The sequence below is a fragment of the Salvelinus sp. IW2-2015 genome, linkage group LG28 (assembly GCF_002910315.2).
Source record: "Salvelinus sp. IW2-2015 linkage group LG28, ASM291031v2, whole genome shotgun sequence".
NCBI classification, from domain to species: domain Eukaryota; kingdom Metazoa; phylum Chordata; class Actinopteri; order Salmoniformes; family Salmonidae; genus Salvelinus; species Salvelinus sp. IW2-2015.
In genome coordinates this window covers 23,341,257-23,352,127 of record NC_036868.1, presented here as the reverse complement: position 1 = coordinate 23,352,127, position 10,871 = coordinate 23,341,257, and the positions used below count along the sequence as shown (strand labels likewise).

Genomic DNA, 10,871 nt, shown 5'->3' with positions numbered 1-10,871 from the left:
AACTCTCCACGCAACCTTTAGTCTAACTGTAGTCAAATATTGTAGTCAGGATGACAGTTTCATTGAAAACTGATTACAATTGGCCTGCAAAGACAGATATAGAGAGCCAATGCTGTGGCCTATATCTCTTACCTGCATCATTGTCAGTCCCCTGCTCCCCTGGCTTCTTGACACTACTATTCCTCTTCCAGTCTCTGCAAGTCAAAACACAGAAATGGTCCTATTCAGACCCCTTAACTTTTTCCACATTTTGTTRCGTTACAGCCTTATTCTAAAATGGATTCAATAGTTTGTTTTTCTTTCTCATCAATCTACACACAAAACCCCATAATGACAAAGCAAAAACAGTTTTGAAATGTTTGCAAATGTATTCAAATGATTTAGCACATTTATATACGTGTTCAGACCCTTCAGTCAGTACTTTGTTGAAGCACCTTTGGCAGCGATTACAGCCTCGAGTCTTCTTCTGTATGACGCTAAAAGCTTTGCACACCTGTATTTAGGGATTTTCTCCCATTTTTCTCTGCAGATCCTCTCAAGCTCTGTCAGTTTGGATAGGGGGCATCGTTGCACAGCTATTTTCAGGTCTCTCCACAGATGTTTGATCAGGTTCAAGTCCGGCCTCTGGCTGGGCCACTCAAGGACATTTTAACACTTCCCCCGAAGCCACTCCTGCATTGTCTTGGCTGTGTTCATTGGCCTGTTGGAAAGTGAACCTCCGCTCCAGTCTGAAATCCTGAGCGCTCTGAAGCAGGTTTTCATCAAGGATCTCTCTGTACTTTTCTCCATTCATCTTTCCCTTGATCCTGACTAATTTCCCAGTCCCTGCCGCTGAAAAACATCCCCACAGCATGATGCTGCCACCACCATGCTTCACCATAGGGATGGTGCCAGGTTTCCCCCAGATGTAAACCATCGGGTTCTTGGTCACCTCCCTGACCAAGGTCCTTCTCCCCCAATTGCTCAGTTTGGCTGGGCGGCCAGCTCTAGGAAGAGTCTTGGTGGATCCAAACTTCTTCCATTTAAGAATATTGAAGGCAACTGTGTTCTTGGGGACCTTCAATGCTGCAGACAATTTTTGGTACCCTTCCCCAGATCTGTGTCTTGACACAATCCTGTCTCTGAGCTCTTCGGGCAATTCCTTCGACCTTATGGCTTGGTTTTTGCTCTGACATGCACTGTCAACTGTGGGACCTTATATAGACAGGTATGTGCCTTTCCAAATCATGTCCAATCAATTTAATTGACCACAGGTGAACTCCAATGAAGTTGTAGATGCATCTCAAGGATGATCAATGGAAACAGGATGTACCTGAGCTCAATTTCGAGTCTCATAGCAAAGGGTCTGAATACTTATGTAAATAAGGTATTTCTGTTTTACATTTTTAATATATTTTCAAAAATGTCTAAAAACCTGTTTTCACTTTGTCGTTATGGGATATTGTGTGTAAATTGAGTCCAAAAATGATGTAATCCATTTCAGAATAAGGCTGTAACGTAACAAATTCGGAAAAAGTCAAGGGGTCTGAATACTTTCCGAATGCACTGTAGCCTATGCCGTCCTATTGTGGATTTGTTTTGGTAGAACATGTACGATCCACTTTTCCCTCATCACTGTCTTACGCTTTGAATTAGTCATCATGATATACTACGAACTGAAAAGCTTTGGACAGTTTTTTTCCAAACAAATCCCATTATCACCAGCACCCCACCAGAACACATGCATGTAGGCTACCATATTTTTCAGCATATCTTTTGTAAGCTTAAACTCATTGGGTAGGCTGCAATGAACAATTTTCACTTTAAGTAATGGGGTAGGGCAGACTATCCAGATAAACAAATACAGAAATAGGCCTACACTTAATTGCAGTTCATAGGCACATTTCTTATTTCAGTTTTACTATGTCAGTGACTTTGGCATCACAGCTGCATCCAGCTGCATCCACATGAAATAGGAGATTCAAGGATGAATGTGAGATAGTCTGTCTTCTCTTTCCTTAGAGACACAGTTGCCTAGACCTATAGTTTGATATTGATGGGCACATGACTGCAAACTTTTTTAAAGTATTTGATTGAAATTGTTTGTCATACTTTTAGTTTCAATAACAGTATTTTCAATCAGTCTTCAAAATGAAAACGTTGAAGATGAGTCTATCCACTAGGTGGCAGCGTGACTCTGTTTAACAGGGCAAGTCTGTAACAAATAAGCAACACATTTTGTCAAAGATACTAAGCTGTTTACAATTCGGTCTACTTCCATCTTATTATCTGATAATCTCATAGTCACATGGCAAAATAAATGTTAGGCTACATTAAGTAGGCCGGCGTGTCTGATTTCACTTTTTACCTACATTGTAGCCTAAACATGACAAAAAAAACTTTGCGGTTGATAAGGCTAGATAGCGCTCTGAATGTGGGAAACAAATGGAAAATTACAATATTATTGACTTGTTTACAGTGCAAACCTACGACTAGGCCTAAATAGTGTCTGAAGGTCAGATCGTGGGGATTCCAATTACCGCTGTCCGTGGTGCTGAATCCCCAACAAGTGCAAGCACTTGTTTGTTTACTGTCTGCTACAATTCTTCACATGGCATTGACACCACAACACACACCATTGTTTCCTATAACAGCTTAACCCTGTGAGACCCACTGTTGCAGCTATGCAAGATTTCTTAATACAACTAAAAAATAATGTAAAAAAATACATAGTTTATGCATCTCCTTAGACCCAGTTGTATCTTTTCAGATGAAAGTTTATTTTTTAAGCTTCATATGTAGCCTACATGTTACACTCAGGCCATTCATTTCCACAATGAGCTCAGCAAAACTCATCCAATAATGTGGCCTAATGCATCACAGTTTGGAGGTGTGTCTTGTGGAAGTCGGACGTCCCCAGAGTCTGAGTCTGCTGACCCCTCCATCTGGGGCGATGACCAGACGCACGTGACTGACCGGCCCAGACAGCGCCAGCGAGTCACATGAGTAAAAGTGCCTGTGATGGGCCTGCAGCTAGAACAGACAGAAAACAGTTCTCACCAAACTGATGTGTTTTACTGTTGCAGTTTGGAATGGTTATTACCATCACCGGTCGTAGGTTATGAGTCGTTTTGGTACTTAAGCAGTTGCATGAGGAAAAAAAGTAAGTTAGATGGACTGCTGACTTTGGCAGACGTTTCACGTCACAGAAACTTGGGCACATTAGAGAGTGAAGTGTGAAGCACAACACCTCTCACAGATGAGACAGATATTCTCCTTACATTTGCCAAGACCTGATTTAGTTATTATACATGCACATTCAATATTGTTTACCTAACTAATATGTTTTGAAACACACACTTGAATTTCTCCCCATCTGTCTGGAATATGGACATTTAAATACTGAATTGATTAAAATGCTGAAAAAAACTTTCTGGATGAAAATGTGCTGATAAAGTCTCAGTAGGAGCGCTGATCTAGGATCAGGTCCCCCTATGCATTGTGAACTTACTAAAAGGCCAAACAGATCCTAGATCAGCACTCTAACAGGCCCAGGCATTGAAGTGAATTATAGGGATAATGGTTGACATACTTTCTGAGGCTGCAGAAGCACCCGCCATTTGTTTCCTGGATCGCTGCTCCACCTGCCACTCACATACTTCCCTTCCTCCTCGGGGGTCAGATAGCACGCTTCTATCTTGCAGGAGTCTGGGAAGTTTCCTGCGTGTTGACATCACATGACACAGTAAGAGAAACACAAAACCTCTGTCTCAGTAGTCTGTACAGTGGACTGCCGTATTTACAACAGAGGCGAACCTGTTACATTGTCATAACTAGAGAAAGGGGATACCTAGTAGTCAGTTGCACAGCTGAATGCATTTAACCGAAATATATCTTCTGCATTGAACCCAACCCCTGTGAATCAGAGAAGTGCAGTGGGCTTCCTTAATCGACATCCACGTCATCGGCGCTCGGGGAGCAGTTGTTGTTGGGGGTTAACTGCCTTGCTCAAGGGCAGAAGGACAGATTTTTCCACCTTTCGGTTACTGGCCCAACGCTCTTAATCGCTAGCCTACCTGCCCTAATCCTAACCCTAGTAACCAAGTCTTTAACAGAGGCTGGAACAGACAGAATGTGTGTGCGTGCGTGTGTTACTCTACCTTTGAAGTGGTTGGTGTCTATCTCAATTTGGCTGATGACTCCGGGATGCCCCAGTCTGAGAACTGCCCACTCATAACCTGGTACCTGTAGGATGCCCTTCCCATCCACCTGCGGAACACAGTATCATGTCACCAGATGATACAACAGTGTCGTGTTCACCAAGGAGAACATGTTTTGAAATAGAGTGAAACAGGGAGGTACTACCTGAACTTGCACAAAAAGAACAGAGATTTTCTGTCGAAAACATTTCAAAAAGTTCTACTCTGAATTGTCCTAATGAATACGATCCAGTGCTATGGCATGTGCCAAACTTAGCTGAATTTATTTTGCACTGCTGATGACAGTCCCGTGTGGCTCAGTTGGTAGAGCATGGCGCTTGCAACGCCAGGGTTGTGGGTTCATTCCCCACGGGGGGACCAGGATGAATATGGATGAATATGTATGAACTTTCCAATTTGTAAGTCGCTCTGGATAAGAGCGTCTGCTAAATGACTTAAATGTAAATGTAAATGATGAAGAGCGGCAAGTAAGCATTTCACTGTACCGTTTACACTCGCTGTATCCTGTACACGTGACGAATTCATTTTGATTTTACGTTACCTGTAGGTTTTTGGGTCTGTCCAGTCGACGGGCTGTCTCCCATCCATCGCCCATGTTTGCAGATCTTCCCAAACCTACAAGGGTATGACGTTTCCCGGTCAACCCAGTCTATAGACTTGTCTCATTTTGATATGTTCATTACCAATGGTATGCACTACCGATGAGATTCTGGACCGTTGCCAATATTGACATCGTCATTAAAACATATCACAGGCCTGCCAGTAATTTCCCTGTATATATTAAGGAACACCTAACTATTCAAGACTTACACTGCTTCTTTCGACAACAACTACAAATCCCAAAGGTACATCATGAGATGGGAGTAAGATCTTTCAGCCACAAAGGCCCAACTGACTGGAATCATTTACCAAATAGATAAATCATGTGTGCACTTCATTAGTGAAAGATAGATCAACAAATGAGATGGACACAGCTGGTTGAAAGAACTCTGCCTTTGTTATATCGGTCTTTGTTATATCTGTCTGTGTTATTCAGTATTTCCAAATGAATAGTGCGAAAATAAATATTGCCCTATTTGTTTTTACTTTTACAGTGCTATCTGTACTGAAGTGATTGATTCCTTAATCAATATGATATGAATAATATAGTAATATTAATATGTCATCAGTATGATGACAGAAGCCCCATTTGAAATGTTTGCAGAATGACAGCATTGGCATACCAATCATATTCCGGGGGTGGCCAAAGTGGGCGTCGCTGTAGCCCAGACAGACCCCACCGTTGACCAGGGCCACCAGGTCCAGCTGGTCCTGTGTGGGCAGGGCAGACCAGTCTTTCTGCCCAACGCCATAGACCTTCAGTCTAGCAATCCCCCCATCTGCAACACAAGCGTAAGTAGATCCTTTATCAGCAATATTGATGAGAAATTATGTAACCTATAGCGGAGAGAGTATCTGACGTGGAGGTGTTACCTGGGTACATGTTGAGTCGTAGGTGGGTGACTCTGCTGGGGTAGGCGATTGGGAAGTAGTTATGACAGGTGTCGGAGTATCCAGGTTTCAGCTCTGTCACAGGAACAAGCTCCTCCCACGACTCAGAGTGCAACTGTCAATCAAACACAATTGATCATTGATCTTCTCCAGTGTGTGTGTGTGTGTGTGTGTGTGTGTGTGTGTGTGTGTGTGTGTGTGTGTGTACAGTGTCAGTGTAAACGGTTGTACCTTAGCAACTGCTTCAAACTGGCTCTCGGAAGCAGCCGTGCCAGTGCGGTCTCCCTCCAGGGTCAGTGCTGGGGCCTCATCTGATCAGACAGACAAAACACAGAAACATACATGACTATGCCTTTTGCCAATTGTAACTGTAGCAGTGTTGCTTCYGTCCCTCTCCTCGCCCCAACTTTGGGCTTGAACCAGGGACCCTCTGCACACGTCGGTGACAATCACGCGCGAAGCATCGTTACCTGTCGCTCCACAAGTTACAGAAAATCTGAGTTCTTACTGGACAAGTCCAGGTAGTACCTCCCTGTTTCACTCTATTTCAAAACTCCTTCAAGGTCTCAGAGCAAGTGACGTCACCGATTGAAACGCTACTAGCGCGCACCACGAACTAGCTGGTTAGTTTGCTAATGTCATGTAGAATGTGGGTCTTGCTAATTCCCACCCCGAAACAGTTATTTTCTTGTCTTGTGAAAGCAAAACGTGTTCTGTAGAATTCTGACAAACACTCCAAGAAACCAAACCAGGGTACTGAATTCCATATGTGAAAACACCCTATGGATCTTTCTAACCTATCAGGAGGTATTAGACAGATTTTTTTGCCCAATTATTGGCAAGAGCTGATCTGATTGGTCAAGACCAATTAGTGGAAACATATCAGAATTTGGCTGCCTGTGTAAACAGAGCCTGTTACAGTCATCCATACCCAGACATGCAGCCTGAACAGAGGCAGAGGGCGAGTAGTTTCCAGTAAAGAAGGACGTGTCCACATCCAGGCCATGTATGATGCCAGGTACACCCAGCTGGATGATGCACCAGTCATGACCTAGCAGAGACAGCAGACAAGATCAAGCTTCTGTATTCAGATTAGCCTACCTATGATCATTCCATTTTACCACCATTGAAATTATTCAAGTTATACCAGGTATTCTTTTCCTTCTCGTCTCCCAGCCGTCCATCCATTTTCCGTACTCGGTGAATGCAGACGCTATGAACTCTGGCGGCTCTCTCTTCCAACCACGTGCAGTGAACAAAGGGAGAGGGTGGTAGATGTGAATGGTAGTGGATCAACAGATGACAGTGGATTAGTAATGTAAGTGTGCACAGTACCTTCAAAAGATTGCTAGCTGGTGCAAACCATTCGTCTGTAGCAAAAATAACCTAAAATGACAGTGAGCACGTAAACAGATGAACATTGTCTCATATTGTGTTATTTACAGTTATCTAAATGTCAACCTTGTGTCCATGGTGTAAGACTTACTTTCCCTCCAGCTGTCTCACAGGCCAGGTTGTTAAACTGCAGAAAGTCTGGTTGACCACTGACAATTTTCACTGCTTTTCGGTCTGCCATTCTATTGGAGACTATAATTTACAATCCCTACATGTAACTCAATCCAGATTGAGGAAATAATCTTCTTATATACCTCATACAATAAGATACATCTGCTTTATATATTACAGCATCCTGTACTTCCAAGTTAAAAAGCAGTCCACAACCACGAATGAATAGATTCTTCTGGTGCCTGTTTTCATTCTATCAATCCACCAGTGCAAAGTCCAGTGACTGGGAAGTCATTGACAGCAGTGTTAAAAAACTCAACAAACGAGATAGGTGGTGGGGAATGGAATTTTTTGTTTTGAATACTGAATATCTGTTCAAGATTGTTGTGCTCTAGGCTTTCTTTTGTGGGAAGAAAGCGAGAGCACCTTGTACAACCACGATGGGATTATATTAAACTGGCCAGAGTTGCATGGGGCTATGGTCCGTCACATGAGGGAGTCCGCACCCTGCTAAAATCGAACAGCAATCTGAACCGCTTGGTTATGATTTTAGAAAGGCAGCATGATCCGTCATTCAGAAATGTACATCTCTTTTCCATAAAATACATGTTCACATTTTCTAACTAGTTTTCATTGGGAAGGCAGATAGTGTTTTCATCAAGAGCAATCACTTTTGCACGTGAAAACAGAATCCTACTCATTACTCCACGTGCTTAACCTAGTGTCATTCTTTGTTTTGAGCTGACTTCAGTGTTGGGTAGAACCGGTCACTCCTGTCTAGGGAGGAGCAGTGTTTTCTTTTATATACCAGTAAAACATTCTTCTGATGACGTTGACATTTCTTGAATGTCAACACTCGGCTCTCTTGTGAAAACGCGAGCTGCTGTCTGATGAAAAGGAACATATATAGCTAGCTAGCTCCCAGACTGAAATGAGATAAATATCTGTTTTGGAAAGAAGTTTAAATATACAGAACAAAAATGCAAACGCAACATGCAACAATTTAACTGAGTTGCAGTTCATATAATGACATCAGTCAATTGAAATAAATGAATTAGACCCTAATCTATGGATTTCACATGACTGGGCAGAAGCGTGGCCATAGGTGGGTCTGGGAGGGCATACCCACTGGGAAGCCAGGCCTAGCCAATCAGAATGAGTTTTTCCCCAGGGATTTATTACAGATAGAAATACTCGCCAGTTTCATCAGCTGTCCAGGTGGCTGGTCTCAGACGCCCGCAGGTGAAGAAGCCGGATGTGTAGGTCCTGGGCTGGCGTGGTTACACGTGGTCTGCGGTTGTGAGGCCGATTGAATGTACTGCCAAATTCTCTAAAACAACATTGGAGGCAGCTTGTGGTAGAGAAATGAACACTCAATTCTCTGGCAACAGCTCTGGTGGACATTCCTGCAGTCAGTATGCAAATTGCAATCTGTGGCATTGTGTTGTGTGACAAAACTGCACATTTTAGAGTGGCCTTTTATTGTCCCAGCACAAGGTGCACCTGTGTAATGACCATGCTGTTTAATCAGCTTCTTGATATGCCACACCTGTTAGGTGGATGCATTATCTTGGCAAAGTAGACATGCTCACTAACAGGGATGTAAACATATTTGTGCAAAACATACTGGGATCTTTTATTTCAGATCGTGAAACATTGGTCCAACACTTTACATGTTGCGTTTATATTTCTGTTCAGTATTATGCAGTATGCAATACGAATTGTCTTGATCAAGGAGGTACTTCGTTGACCATTTAGACAATTTATTAAAAGCTAGCCAATGTTAAGACTAGCCTAGTCAGCTACTGTACATGTCAATTTGTGTTTTATAAGCCATCTGTCCGTGAATACAGTTGTTGAATCATGTTTTGGCATGATTATGTCTCATTTCAAGTAACTAGCAGCAGGCTTAAAGAAACATAAATTCATACACTTAGCATGGAAACATATAAAAGCATGTATAGAGAAAGATGTCTGTCATGCTAGAATGGAGGTTTTAAAAAAACGATAGCTCCATATGCATATTAGCCAATACATATGGTATAGCCTAGCACTTATAGCATACCTCGCTATACATCTTCTCTAAAAACAGCTGTACAATGTGTTCTGCAATAAGACAAGCAGTTTGATTTCTAAACCAGATGAGTTCTCAAATAGCAGCTGCCCAATACCATGGTGGACCTGCATAACGTTGGATGCATAGGAATATAAAGTATGGATAATGATACAGAGGCTGCAGGATTATAGAAACAGCAGTTGGGAAATTAATGTCCGAGTTTGAAATAGTAAATGTTCAGTGAATGGGAGTATATTTAGGTGGTTTAAATTAATAACTTTTTCTACTAACCTTCTAAAAGTTGACGGTGCCAGAATCCAGAATCTCGCCAATCCATTCGTTATTCTAATAACTATGACTTGAGAAATATTTTCAATAATGTACGTTCCACGCATATAGATACGAACAAAGAACCCCATCACAAATAATTGTTAACCATTTGAGTATGGAGACAAGTAACGAAGGTGTCTCGGGCAGTATTTGACGTATGTAAATATATTGTAACCTACCGAGTGTACAAAACAATGGGAACACCTGCTCTTTCCATGACAGACTGACCAGGTGAATGCTATGATCGCTTATTGAGGTCACTGTTTCTGTATGATATGTCGGATTAAGGATTAAAGACAGACACCAATGTTAAATTCAATAGCCTTGTTAGACTCCGTAACAGTCACTACCTCAATCAGTGTAGAAATCCATGGCCAGCCAAATTGAGGCTGTTCTGGGGGCAAATGGGGGTGCAACTTAATATTGTGTTCCTAATGTTTTGTAATGAGGGCAAAATAGTATCCCAACCCTGTCAACAATGTAGCTGACCGATGTAGAGATTTCCATTTTAGTCATTTAACAGACTCTTTTCCCAAACAAGTTACAGGAGGAATGAGGATTAAGTGCCTCGGTCAAGGGCAGAGATTTTTCCCCTTTTGGTTACTGGCCCAATGCTCTTAACTGCTTGGCTACCTAACACCCCGATGTTACTAAGACAAAACACACAAAGAAAAGAAAGACAAACGGTCTCAGTGTTTATATAGTGATGGCAGGGCTAGGTGAATAGATCATGGAAGACGAAGGTGAAAAACCTTAGTGAATAAAGATGCTCAATCAAACAAGCAACTGCATCTGTAGTGGGTATTCCAACTCTAAAACGCACTAGACTAAGACAAAAACTGTGAAATGCATGTGGTCCCAATGTCTAAATAGTGACATTAGGGCTAACTCAAACTGCAGTAGGATGTTCTCCTCACAGGTGAGCGATTCAGCCCATGCTTGGTGAATAGCACTTGGTTGATCTCTGGGAGCAGGACACAGGAGAGATGAACAGATAATGCGAAAATTAATAAATAAATCACAGCAAAGGAATGTAGTTTGTAAGCTAGAAAATGAAACACCCTGACAGATTTGCAGGGTGGGCTGCAAACATCCTAATCCTATTGATAGGATTAATGTGGCATTCGTCAGTATGAATGACGTTTGTGGGTCCTGCTTTTGACGATTAGATTTACACTTGTCCTATACATGTGTGGTCTTAAATTACTTAGAATAACCTTAAAAGCTAAATCTCTCCTTGTCCCAGAATGACAAGATAGCTCGTGATAAAGCCATCTGTTCATGCTAGC

General features: G+C 42.2%; 1 protein-coding gene across 2 annotated transcripts; it reads right to left on the bottom strand.

The window, feature by feature from the left end:
- Positions 1 to 2,735: 2,735 nt before the first annotated feature.
- LOC111954564 (allantoicase-like) lies at positions 2,736 to 7,463 on the bottom strand. 2 transcript variants are annotated; one of them, XM_023974394.2, is made up of 11 exons: positions 7,177 to 7,463; positions 7,026 to 7,076; positions 6,838 to 6,925; positions 6,622 to 6,741; positions 5,922 to 6,001; positions 5,673 to 5,805; positions 5,423 to 5,578; positions 4,741 to 4,814; positions 4,140 to 4,248; positions 3,572 to 3,699; positions 2,736 to 3,012 (listed from the first exon to the last, which is right to left on the bottom strand). In XM_023974394.2, the coding sequence occupies exons 1-11, from the start codon at positions 7,264 to 7,266 to the stop codon at positions 2,857 to 2,859; spliced, it is 1,185 nt and encodes a 394-aa protein (XP_023830162.1). In that variant the 5' UTR covers positions 7,267 to 7,463; the 3' UTR covers positions 2,736 to 2,856. The 2 variants fall into 2 exon arrangements, with proteins under 2 accessions (XP_023830162.1, XP_023830163.1); XM_023974395.2 differs by lacking the exon at positions 7,026 to 7,076 and having other exon boundaries at positions 7,177 to 7,368.
- Positions 7,464 to 10,871: the final 3,408 nt, after the last annotated feature.